This window comes from Siniperca chuatsi, linkage group LG22 (assembly GCF_020085105.1).
Source record: "Siniperca chuatsi isolate FFG_IHB_CAS linkage group LG22, ASM2008510v1, whole genome shotgun sequence".
NCBI lineage: Eukaryota > Metazoa > Chordata > Actinopteri > Centrarchiformes > Sinipercidae > Siniperca > Siniperca chuatsi.
This window is the reverse complement of record NC_058063.1, coordinates 17880492-17894372: the sequence shown is the minus strand read 5'-3', so window position 1 is coordinate 17894372 and position 13881 is coordinate 17880492. Positions and strand designations below refer to the sequence as shown.

General features: G+C 39.1%; 1 protein-coding gene across 8 annotated transcripts in view; it reads right to left on the bottom strand.

Moving 5' to 3' along the window:
* Window positions 1–4064: 4064 nt before the first annotated feature.
* Window positions 4065–13881, bottom strand: part of si:ch211-200p22.4 (phosphatidylinositol-binding clathrin assembly protein) — an 80122-nt gene continuing 70305 nt past the window's right edge. For 6 of the 8 annotated variants that reach the window (XM_044184538.1, XM_044184540.1, XM_044184535.1 and 3 more), the window contains 4 exons: window positions 13729–13752; window positions 8797–8853; window positions 8104–8220; window positions 4065–7424 (listed from right to left, as the gene is read on the bottom strand). In XM_044184538.1, coding sequence (XP_044040473.1) covers window positions 7410–7424; window positions 8104–8220; window positions 8797–8853; window positions 13729–13752 — 213 coding nt within the window. In that variant the 3' untranslated portion in view covers window positions 4065–7409. The remainder of the gene's footprint in view (window positions 7425–8103; window positions 8221–8796; window positions 8854–13728; window positions 13753–13881) is intronic. The other 2 variants (XM_044184539.1, XM_044184542.1) reach the window with 1 other exon arrangement.

The window sequence follows — 13881 nt, the reverse complement described above, 5'->3', positions numbered from 1 at the left end:
TGAAGTCACAGCCAGGAGGCGATTAGCTTACTGTTGCATAAGACTGGAAGCAGGGGGAAACAGCTAGCCTGGCTCTGTTCAAGACCAAAGAAGTGTTTCAGGTCAACATGTCGCCACAAGCCTGGAATACACAGCTACATATAAAGGAGTAAAAAAAAAAAAAAAAAACATAAAACAGGTAAACTACCCACTGGAAAGGAGTAGTAATTGTACGTTTTTTGTGAAGGAGCAGCTAGTTTAGAGTGAGTCACATTTCATTTCAATCTGATACCAAGGTAAACTGGCCTAATGGTTTACCTGTGAAATGTGAACCCTGCAAATGCAACCCTAAAATATGTACATTTTCAATGTACTGTGGTTTATTCTACATCAATTTTAATTTTTTATTTATTAAATTATGACCATGACTATGCCGTTTCTAAAATTTAGACCATCGCTGTGTCCCAATTCCATATAGGTCTACTGTTTCAGCAGTTAGTACACAAAAACATCTACATACTTGTGTATCTTTCTTAAGATTTCATACTTTTTGTTGGTTTGTTTTCCAAGATCTTTCGGGAGCTGTTTCACCACCAACCACAATTTATTTAATTTTTTTTTTCCAACTGTGAGCAGCTCCTCGATTTCCTTTGTGCATTGCATTGTGGGAGAATAGTATCCATTAACAATGATAGGCTGCGTTCGAAATCGCATACTAACGAACTGCCTACTACATACTCAATCAGTACTGCATACTGCCTACTAAATGAACCATGCCATTACCAGCAGACTGTTCACACTTAAGTATACTCAAGCAAGACAGTCATGTGACTGCATCACAATGATGCGATTCCAAACACAGCCCATAGTATCTGGTTTGAGTATACTTCAGTTTGTCACTTTTCTAGTGTGAACACACTCTATACTGAAAACCTGCGTAGAATCAGTATATAGCATAGATTTGAGACACACCGCAGATTTTCCATACATCCTTATTTCCTTTTACATTTGTGACATTACTGTCATCCATGTCTCCTGTCTTCTTAGGAAAGAACATACAGGAAACACCCTGAGACAATGTACAATTCGTTTTGGTATTGTTCCTTTGATTGTTTCTGATGTTTTACTTTGTGTAATTTTAGCACCTCTGACCAAATGAAATGCCTTATTTGTAAAATAATTATATATAATTATAATAATTTAATTTGATTTGTCTTGTGACTAAATTCGCTGATTTAAGACCAGTTTGATTGGAAAACCACATTAGTAACACAGCCTCCTCTTTCCATAAGTACCATCGATTTGCCCTTGAGAAAGGCATTTACCCCTGCCTGGAGTTGCATAGTGGCCGACAGAAGACAACTAGTTCTTTCAGACAGATTTAAGTGTTTAAGTTGTTATTTGTATGAATGTGAAGCAGTCAATTTTTCCAGGATAAACAAGGTTAAAAAGTGACTGTAGAACATGCCAATCACAGTAAAATTAATGAATAATTTTCTGGTTAAATATAAAACTGATGAAATACATTTTGGATGGGTTAAAACATGAGTTGAGATCTCACTAGAGAAGAGGCTGAATTAAGAAAACACATTCTCAAGCCCTCTGGCGCTGCCATTAAAAATCAGAAGATACACTGTTTGACATTTCAAGGTCTTGAATTTTTATCACCTGAGACTTTCAAGTATATTTTAAAGGTTTGTAGACTTTCTTTGCAGTTTGAGTAGTGACTGAAACTCAAAAAGAGACAATCATTTAGGAATGGAAAATGCCTTTTTATTTCTTCCAAAAAAAGAGAAAACAGATCCCTAGAATAAACAAATATACTGCTGTAAAATAAAAGCCTGTGATTTTTTTGTCAACTGTAACATTTCTTTGCCTTTCCATGCTTGATACAATCCATATATTTCTGCTTTAAATAAATAGAAAAAATGTACAAAGAGATGGGGGGGAGGAGACAGATTAAAAGGTGTACTCTGCTCAAAAAACATTTGGCATCATTGACAATTCATGGCTGATCCTGATGTACAGGGAGGTCTGCAGCCCTCGAAATCTGCATCGTCTGTCTGTTGAGCCCGTCCCCACTGAATAGTATTCATACCTATATACTGCTGTAATAACGGTAATATCTTTCATGTTCAGAAAAATAAAGAGTAAATGAAAAATAATGCAGTTGCAGATTATGAGAGTATGTCTTTAAGCTCTGTGTTGTGAGTGTGAATGTGTGTATTTCTCTATATACAGAATAGTGAGGCAGCAATCCGAGGGTTCTTACCAAAAAACACAGATGTAGAAAAAACAGAACGTGCACAAGAGATCTTTGATTCCACACACTGACTCACTGACAAAATGAGGACATGTATCCGTTAAACAGCCTCTCTCTTTGTTTCGTTCGTTTCATTTTGTGGGTTTTTGACTCTCAATCGATCTTGAATTCCTCTTCTAACACTGCCTTGGCTGCAATGCGCGCGCTGACCCACAGATGGCGCCACAACAGTGGAGAATCCAAAGGACAAATCTGCCATGTGCTGCAAGTAACAAATGTGACATCTTTGGGAGAAGTAACACAAAAGTTTGGCGCTCCATTTTGCGACAGTGGCTCGTTTAACGACAGTACAAACATCTGTCATATTCAGTCCAACAACTGGTGAAGCTGCTGTCATGGACGGCAAATGATTGGTCAATAAAGTGTGTTCCATCTCGCCCTTCACCTTGTCCGGGCACCTGGCCGACGATACGTTTTAAAACAGGGACAACAAGAGGAGAGAATTTATCTTCATCATCACCATCAGTGTCATATCATGCTTTTTGGAATAAAGGACAACAAACATTGACAACGATACAACCATGCACTCACCGACCTCAGAAAGAGAGAGAGATGGCTCACCAGAGAGGACTCTGCTCTCTGAATGTTTGATACACTTGGCCTTAGCAGAGAACAGACATTTTAATATGACATCAAGGATTATCCGTGTCTCCTTCTCCACCTAGATTCATGCTACAACAATGCAGAGAGGGGTAGTAGCAGCTTTGAAAATTGAGAGAAACTTAGCCACAAGGTTTTCCTGGTCTGATCCCAAATGGACCAGGTTGGTAGCCAACACCAAAAAACAGTGGTTGTTCCTGGGAAACTCCCAGCTGTAAATGTGAGAAAGTGTCTGAATTTGAGGAAGGGAGTTGTCGAAAAAGAGCCTGCCTGCATGCTCGGCCAAACACCTCCCCTGGATAAATACCGTAACAAAATTACCTACATGATAAAGCTGTAATAATTACTGGCAGTTACATCAACGCTAAGGAGACGAGGAGACGAGCCAGTAACATTTACGAGACTCAAACACCACAGTAGTCTCCTCATCTACACCCTCTCTATCTCACAAAATTTTACCATTTTGAAACCATTTGAGACACACAATCAAAGAAAACCTCATCGCAACAGGCAGGACAGGATTCCATGCAGAGAAATCATCATTTATAAAACAGAAAAAGAAACGGAAAGGAAAGAAAAGCTAATTAAAGAAAAAAGCTGTTCACTGAAAAAGGTAGTCAGACTGGGTCAAACAGCTTTCATACTGTTTGATTTCACCAGTCAGGTAAGATGGCAATAAAAAACAAACCCCCTGGCATAATCAATGCTGTCCTTCATACCGAAGCCAACCCATTTTGTATTCTGAAGCGGTTATTACAAACATCAGGAATTATCAGATCTGCAGTTCGAGCTGATATGATTCAATGTTTTTTAAGATCCAGGGTGATGAAGATCTGATTCTGGATCAGTGCCACAGTAACGGCTTCTCTTTCTGAAGTGCCAATTCATCACACCAGATTAGAGACAGTATGACAGCTGTCCCAGAAAATAAAGAACCATAATTAGAACTTATTTTGTTGCCAAAAGTGCAGACATTTATGAAGAAAATTGTCTGAGTTTTAGTTTAATCCCCAAGTTGGGATCCAAAAGCAAAGGTACCTGTATTTTAAACCCCGGAGAGGAGGATTTTGAGGATGGAGAAGCTCCACAGAGTCCCTGTTTAGGACACCAACGGCATCAGAGGGACTTCATGTTGACAACAGTTCAGTTTTCAGACAACAAACACCAGAAAGCAGCTTTATGTTCAATGACATAGATCAAGTTTTGACTGGGAACAAAAACCAAAGACAACCTACAGGTTTCCTTAATATCAGGGCTTGGAACTGAACTTTTGTTCAATTGTCCCAGTGATTGGTGGATTCCCTTGCTACTTGCCACATTTTCCCGACTGAATAACATTTAAAAGTACCCCTGAACAATAGCTGGTTCACTGTTGAAGCAGCTAATTGAGCAGCTGCAAGCATTTAGCTAAAGCTCATTTCCAAACCTGGTTGCACTACATACTTGACTTGTATGTCTCTCTTAGAGCCATTTGTCGAAAAAAAAAAAAAAAAAAAAGAGACCTGAATATCCAAGCATCTGATACGTTGTCTAGGTTCAACAGTCCAATCAGAGACGGTTTGCTGTAGGCTGCTGACATCATAATGAGAGGTGGAGATGGCCGATGTTGTCGAGATGGGCAAAAAATGACGAGGACCTTATCTACCAGACACTGGAGCGATGCTAGAGCAAGAAGAAAGAGCGCACTCAAAACGAACCACAAAGCCTGAGAGCCTCCGAAAGCTTTCGTCTACAGCTAGAAGACCGAGACACCAAGAGAGATAATACAGCTATAGTTACTAGACACTGGCAGAAGTGAGGACAGGGTGGGAAACCTACTGCAGGAAGATACTATGACGAGAGGCTAAGCGAACACAAGACTGCGACAAGAAGCGTCTAAGAGCAATATCTATACAACAGCGACAGTGATGGGTGGGAGCAGACAATCTAGACAGAAACTGGTTATTACTATTATTATTATTATTTTTTTTTACATATCTACACATACCAAACAGTGACAAAGCAGGCTAAAAAAGCATTCTAGAGATAGATCAACTAGACAGAGTTGGGAAGCGAGATTCTAGAGATTTCAATAACAGAGTGGATGATGTGTGTGAAACAACTGAACTATCACTGATGACGGGGATGTAGACACTAGACTGGGACCGGGGATGGGACTACAAAAAAGTTTCAAGTTGTTAGAATGGCAGGAAAATAATTTTTAGTTACCTGCCACAGTGGCTGGTAGATTAGACAAACTTCTTATTGTAAAACCCCAATTTCAACAAATTTCAAATCTCTTTCTCAACATTTTTCCACACCAGAAAAACTGGCAACAGCTCTGCTACGGCAGGATAGTCACTTCAGTGCAACATTTTTGCATGTGCATTCTGCAACAAAATTTGATTTTACAAAAACAATACAAGCACATTTCGTGTCAAACTCGTTGGCTCAATTTTGGCTCGAAATCTGACACAATTTGACCCTCAGAAATAGCCCTGAATGGAAAACATACACATAAATGTGCAAGCACACACGTGAACACACACTAAAATGCATTATGCACACATATAGCAACACTCAAATTCATGGATGCTTTGGCTGAGGAATGGCCATGACCTCTTACATGAGTCAAATTTGATCCCCAAAATTTCCTGGAACCGTGGAGCGAGGGTGATGCCAAAAGTTCAGTGTCGTTTAGCTCTCGGTGCAGACAGAGTCGCACTTAAAGCCACTCACTTTGATTCAGTGCAATATAAAATGAATTCAGCTTGATTCAGTAACATTTAATCACTCACTCAGTGCTGCTGTCATTAATCATTGGCACATAATGTGGATCTGCTAATAGGGTGTACCTAATGAAAAAGCTCTTATTTTAGAAACCACTGACGTCTGAATCTGGTTGGTGAGCTGATGAAGACAAGAAGAACAGATACACACAGGTCAACCAGGCGTTAACAGGCTAACGATGCTAATACACACTCCGCAGTCTCTTTAGCATAACAAAAATGCAAATATCTTTCATTTTACCCTCCACTGAGAGTAAAAGTATGTCTGGCTAAATGCGTGGTCACACCAGCATTTAAAACGGGTAAATTGTGCTGTGAAATGAGCTAATTCCAATGTAACAGCCGGGATCAGTGGATTCGCTAGCTAGGACGAAGTGCATCTGTGCAAATTTTTCACGTCAAGTTCAATTTTTGACAGACAAATTTTTTTGCCGTTAACCAAGAGCAAGCCGTCTTGACAGTGCTGACCTTGGGCAGAACGGAGAGTCCAAAATGGAGGAAGCTATCGTAGCTTATTGACTGTGATGTACAATCCAGTTTAATTTAACCTCCTCTGTTGCAGTATAAACTGCTTCACAAAAGAGTTATGGTTTGTAGACCAAAATACGTCACCATCCTTTCAGAGCCGCATATTTCTCAAAGAAGCACAGATGAATTTAGTTGTACCACTTTCTGGTGTGAGCAGGCCTTAAGAAAAATATCCAAAATTTTTGCTTCACAGACAATTTAGATGACTATGTACCATGCTAGCATGTTGTCACCGCTGTCTCTCTGTGTGTATCTGCTTTAGGAGAAGAAAACAATGCAGTATGAGTAACAAAGACTTTAGCTTAAAACCCATAACAACAAACGCTCAACTACTATTAAATGGTTCAACAAATTGCTGTACAAGCCCCGGTAACATTCAGGAGAGGCTGCAGAAGAAAACAGATCGAAAAATACAAAGATATCACAACAGAGCGGAAAATTAAGGGAAACACACTTGAGAAGATTTGCCTCCAAATCTCTCACTGATTGGACAGTTGTGGACACAGACAGCGAACGGAGGGGATGGAGAGGAGGTTGGTTGTAAAGGTATTGTCTGAAACAACTGCTGTACGTACACAAACACACATTTTTGTACACAGACCAAATACACATACTTCCACACACACTAAACAAACTCTTGTCCCCTCCTAAGTGCTCTCATGTTGCCGTTGCAGGTGGACGGTAACCCAGAGTGGACAAAATAGCACCAGTATGAAATAAAGCTAATTCTGCAGCAGACTTTCACAAGCAGGCAGACAGGTTCGGTCTGACTGAAAACCAGAGGTAGGATTTCCTCAATCCCCTCTTCTCTCCACTCCTCCATCTTTCTTCCCATCTTTCTCTCTCATCCTTATTCCCTCTCCTGAAACATCACTCCATGATAGGATTTAAAACACAAATTAGACAGTATAACAGAAAGAAGCTACACACACATACACACACACTTATGCAAGAAGTTGTTTCAGACAACAACCAGCCAGGATGACATCTTCCCCACCACATCCCTCCATCCTCTGTTTGGTCATCTTCTCCTCCTCTTTCCAAATTGTTTTTTGGTGTTGGTTGGTTATCTTGTCGTCTGTCTGTCTGTCTCTTAGTCGTTTTAGCTTGATCAAATCATTCCTTCGTCCATCTGATTGTTCCTCTTGTGTGTTTTCTTCTGCTGTTTGTTTGTTTGTCGCTTATGGCACTCTGCTTCCCCCCTGACTGGATTACATAAACTGCATCTGGATAGACAGAGGAAGAGTGAAAAAATAGAGAACCAGTTCATTTTGACAATTTTACCAATGCAAGATAGAGGGGGTTGTGAAACAGTTAACAGGACAGAACGAGGAAAACAACCTTTAAGCTACACAAAATAATATATATATTTTCAGACATTCCTCTAATCTTTTCGTGTGAATTACTGAATAATTTTAACCCCTCAGGCCTCCTAAAAATATTCACATAAAACGGGGGGAATCATTCTTTGGTTGACCTGGTCATAATTTTTTATTCCTTTGATCATTATCTCAGTGATTTTCTATTTATTGACATCTTTCCTTGACATTTGTTCTACATATTTATGTCAACTTTTTGTGTTATGCCACATTTTATTAATTGAAGCGGGAAAAAAGGGTCCCGGTGAAGTCATGTTAGCGCATCAATTAGCCATTGTGAACTTGTAACGTTTTTATTGATGTCATAATCATGTTGAACAATTCTCAAGACAATGAACCTTTGGTGTGACTTTTAGCTCATATGACACATAAACAGGTTTTATTACATTTTAAACCATGTAAAGTGATGTGTTTTTACAGTATTAGCAATTTCATACCTTTTCAGTTGCAAATGTATCGTTTTGTGTATATGAATTCGGAAATACAGGATAGCTGATTAATGTGTGTGTGTGATTTTAAGTGTCACCTGGGCTCCGGGCATGGTTGCGAAGGGGTTGGTGGGTCTGAGAACAGGCTGGTTGTACATCATTGGCTGAGGAGCCATCACTGGTACCCCGCCCATCTGACCCATCTGGGGAGGGACCTGGGACACACACACACACACACACACACACACACACACACACACACACACACACACACAAGAATGAAAAACAGAGTAAGACAGCAAGACAAAAGACAAAAAAGAAAGAGAAACCAAAAACAGCAACAGAAATAGGTAGAAAGACATGACAAAGGAAATAGTCAAATGAAAGTAGCTACTTGTGGGTACTTCAGTATATTCTGCATTAGAGCTTAAACCATTAGTTGATTAATTGAAAAAAAAAAAAATCAACTGATAATCATCTAATCCTTTGAATCATTTATCAAGCAAAAAAGCCAAACATTTGCTGCTTCTAGCTTTCTAAAATGTATATAAGTGTAAACCGGTTTTGAACTGTTGGTCAGACAAAACAAGACATTTGAAGGTGTCACTTTTTTTCCACTATTTTCTGACATTTTACAGACCCAAATGATTAATCAATTTATCAAGAAAGATGAATCAGATGACTCCATAATGGAAATTGTTAGCTGCATCCCTATTCTGCATGTACATGAGTAATGGGTATGACTGCATGCACATGAACAGTATGTTTTTCGTGCATCTGTGCGCACTCACCATTCCATACACAGGCACTTGTGGTGTGGTCATGGGAAAAGCCATGGGAGCTGGAGCCTAGAAGAGAAGTAAAAAATAAATAAAACAGGAATCAACTTAAAGCAGGTGGAAAAAGCAGAGGTGGCTGTCAACATGACAGAAAACACACCTGGGTCAAACATTTTATGGTCAGCCTGCACATGTGGAAAGCTACTGTGGTTGCCATAGCGTATTATGGATATAAGGACTTGAATGAACACAATTACATTTAGACAATTTTAGTGTCTTTAGCTCTGACAAGCGCCTCATCTGTCTCTATTAGACTGAATCTGAACACAATAAATACAATACACACAGTCTAATGTATGTGCAAGGAGAATACATTTAATGCTGATAAAGTGTGTGCACATTAGGAGCGCAACAACACAGGATGCAGCAGGCAGCAGGGGTACTCAGTGGAATCCCACGGGGAGCAATCATTACCACGGCTTTAAAAGGGGTCGCTCAGTAGGACAGCGTTTAGCCCTGCCCTCCTCACTTCACAAATCAAATCCACTACGGCTGAATGGGCCTCAAATTCAACGTGACGGGCAATTTGTACATCCTCACCAAAGCAGACGATCTCTGCTCGACACATTGGTAATTTATAGTAGTGAGTGTCCGTGGTACATTACGGTGAATGTCAAGGAGGAAAATCAGTTTACAAGATTAGAAGTGAAGATGCACAACAGTGGGCAATCTATCTCTAACACATGCACAAATATTAATATTAACAGATGTTAGATGAGTTATCTATCGCCTGCAGTAGTCACACAGTTTGTAGAGTTAGAGAGTACATATTGCAGAGGCAGACACTCTGACAACTTCTCTCTAATGTAACAAATAAGGATCTGCATTTCTCAGTGGGAATTGGGAATACCTGCAAGCGTTTGCAGATCTTACAGGACAATACCAGTGTGATTTTGTCCGTGTCCCCCCCCCCACCACCACATACAATTTTTCAGTATTTGCTGCAGTCAGAAGTTGTAACTGTTTGCTCTGCTGCAGGTCAGCCTGCTCACCCAGAAGTCGCAGGCTCCCACTGTTTTCCAAAAACCCATTAAAAACAGCTTGCAGAAACACACTGCTGCCTTCACAAACCTAATCCGTCATTGTAAATAAGACAACTGTGGCATTTTTCTGACTTTATAACGCTGCAATCATTGCAGAGATATTAAAAGTACTTCCACTGTGCCAGAGTTGGAAGTCTCCAGCTGGAGGACGTAACAGAACAGTGAACAGTTCACATTCATGATAAAAGGCACAATTTTTCCATTAAGCGCAATAATTAGCTGTGTGAAATCAAAGTCATATATTACCTTAGTAGTCTTACGTCAAATGATGGATTACATTAATCAAAGGAATACAATGGTGGGTTTAGCCTTTTTACATGGAAAAATAAAACACTAGCATTATCCTTTAATTGCTACTTATGCAATGACTCATTAATTAATGCTTTAAACAAATAGCATGTAATGCCGGTTGATCTATAAAGAGTCTAGTCTTACAGTATTTTCCAATTACCTTAGCTCAGTTTTCAATGTGCAAAACTATTCATGCAAAGAGCGAACCTGACTTGCGAAACCTGCTAAATTCTCACCTTTAAACACAAAATGTGGTCCTTACATACAGAGTGCAAAACACGAAACCACATGTTCAGTCACTAAACATACAGATCAGTGAATTAATGCAACATGTGTTTGCAAGCATTTCTCCTTATTTTGATAATAATAAATTATTTTTTTCCTTGTCAGTAGTGGAAAAAAAGGAAAAAGAAACATTTCTTTTTCTTTTCCTTTTACAGTCAAAACACTGTCACGTATTCAGTATCTGTTACACTAGTGTTGTAGTTGTGGTTTAATGCTCTATGCTTTTAAACATTACATTAGTGTAGCTTACTGTAATTTAGATGACTGAAGAATCTAAGGTTTGGTGTCTTGAATAAAAACAAACTTTGTGGTTGATACAGAATACAAAAAGTAAACTGAAGCAGTGAAGAGCAGTCTTTTCTTTTTAGCCTATATTTGTTTCCAGTTAGGCAAATTGGCTCCATTAAAAGTAACGCGAATGTACCTATGGTTTTACAGACAACTATCACTGGATTATTTTGATACTGAAGAAAACTTGATGTGATGTTTCTCAGGCAGGTTCTGGAGTTCAAATTAGCATAGTTTTTTTACGATTTCAAAGGGAATTTATTGATGATAGCGATGATAATGATATCATCTGGAAGTTTAAGTCACACTCAGTCTAAAATTATGTGCATTGAATTATTGACCTTTTTTGTGACAGTTTTTGACTGAGAATTTGCCTCACGTCTCTCCCTCCGCCTTACAGTTTGAAAACCTCAGTCTCTAGACTTCTTTATCTATATTTACAGCATTACAATATATTCAATAAATTAGAGTAATAAAAACTAAGACTTTTTTAAAGTTTATCTTACTCTACAGCTTTTCAGACGTACTTAAAAAAAGGGAGGAGAGGAAGTCACGAGATCTAAAGCTAAAAGGTTTCTGGTCGGGTCAGGTTAACCAGTGAACTGATCTCAGGAGGTAATCAATATGATTCCTCCAGGGAGCTGGCTGTGAAAGCTAATCATAACCACTGATCAATCTGATCTCTTCGAGCAGCAGAGCTGGCCAGCAGCCAGAGAGGCAAGAAAAATAATTCAATTCAAGCCAAAAGACTTGATTCATCCGTCAAATACATTTATTGTTCACTTAGTAATACACTAGTGGCTTAGCGGTTTTAGTATTTAAGATTCAACAGACTTTTCTGTCATCTGCACCCGAGCCACGCTTTAGTTAGCAAACCATCTGTCTCTGAGTTTGACTGGTCTGTCTGTCTTTATGTCTGCATGACAAGAAGATGTCTGAGAGAAAAACAGGTAAGACACTGTTTATGCACCAATACACCTTCTCTATCGTATCAGTATTTTTGTCCATCTGTCTTTCAGCCCAGCTGTCAGCCCTCAATGCATCATACTTTACATTCATCTGTTTGTCTGTATCTGTCTCTTTATTCACAACCTCTCTCCTGCTGTTGCGATCCCTCTTTCTGTCTCTAAGGTGCTTCCTCTCTCTGCCTGCTTGTGTATTTTTTTTTTTTAAATGTCTTTTGTCAATGTGTTTAATCCCAAGTTTTAGTGATTCAGAGCTAAACTTTTGCTATTCCCTTTGCCATCTCCCTCTAAACGTGACTCTCTTCTTTCTATGCTTTAGCAGCAAAGTCAGACTTCTGATCTTAAAATGACCTGCATGGTTAAGTGAAGGTTAAATAAGTAGAAGGCTTTGCAGGATTTCTGGCTGGCGAAGCAAAGCCCATTGCAACCTTAACCATCAGAGATTCACACCAGAAGGGCGAGTTTTACTTATCATGCGTGATGCATGACAGCCTACTTATTCGCTGCTCTGCTACCTGTGATGTCTTATATATTACTGCCCCATGCCGCTATGACTTATTTATTATGTTATGGCTTATGGAGGTTAGGTTTTCTGTTTTCGGTTTTCTGAGACGTGTACTGTATACTTACAACAGTCAGAGACAATATATTTTCTTTTTTAGGGATGATAATGAGCAGTTCTATTAATATTTTCCCTCTCTAAGCTTTATTTGCTCGTGGTCAAAGCTGATGCATTTTTTTGGGTTTGCTTGTCTTGCTAAATGTACGCTGAAGGCAGGATTCAGTTCACTGCTGACCATGCAGTGTAGGGACTTTTGTCTTGTACCATATAGGAGGGGAAAAGACATTTTAGTTTGTTTTGCTGAGAGGACTTAATTTAATTATTATTATTTTTTATTTTTTTAAAATTGTGCTACTGAATTAATCCCCGTAAGCAATTTCTGTTTTCGCTTGCCCTCATCAGTGAGAGTCAGAGGTGAAATAACGCAGTCAATAACATGACTCCAAATTAGATGGTTTAGTTTCACAAGTCTTTGAGTTTTGACACTGACCATTAACAATGCTAATGGATCTTGTTGCGTTTGGTCTGTCGGCACAACACTGGTTTAAGGACAAGGCTGGTTAAGCTCTAGATTTTTTATGTCAACAAATCCCATAAAAACACCAAACCCAACAATGTGTTAGCCTGTGACTCAATACTTTCTGACTTCCCTATCTTGTCTGCGGCACTCAATCCCAAGCCCATTCATTCCTACTACAGATGTAAATCTTTAAAACTGAGTCACAAAAAAAAAAATCACAGTTAAATTTTTTAATAAGGCTCAGTAATTTCCTAAAACAGCTGGGTGCTGTAGTTTTTAACAAATGTTACTCAAATGGCACAAAATAGTGCATCTGTTGGGAACTATTTTCAACTGCGGTTCTGGTGCTCTAGTGAGTATTTATGGCCGCAGGATGGTGTATGTGGTGTCGACTGAAATTAAACTCTGTGTGTGTGCGTGTCCGTGTGTGTATTATATATAGTAATGAGAAACATGTCACCCAGTGCAACAGCTAGTTAGCTATGGCACAGAGGAATAGGCTATATCAGGCTTTGAATGCACGAGCAATACTTGTTAATAGGATCAATTCATTGTAGTTTTTTGTCTTTTAAATGGGATGTGTTGACAATAAGAAAAATACAGAATATCACCAGACCTATCCTATAAGGAAGATGTACAAGAGACAAAATATGGCAAAAACTGATCTTAAGAAGAGGCTCTTATGACAGTTTACTTAGTGCTTACATAACTAGTACAGATCATAGTCTGTAGCACAGAGGTGAGAGGGTTATTTGTGGAAATTGGGCAAGAACAAAATCTTTTAAAACATCTCCAAAGAAGGCAAAAAAGAAAGAGGTGACAGAGAAACAGGAGAAGAGGAAGACAGCGAGAGGGGGGTTGGAAGCACAGTATAGAAGTCATTGAGCAGCTGGGTAAGACTTGTTTTACTAAACAGGGATAAGTACTTACATAACTAGTATAGAACATTCCATTCTGCATCAGGACGCAACAAGGAAAAAAGACAAAAGACAGACAAGAAGACAGACAGAGATAAAGATGGAGAGGGAAGGGAGATCGAAAGAAAGAGACAAAGATGAAGAAACAGAGGAGACACAGGAGAGG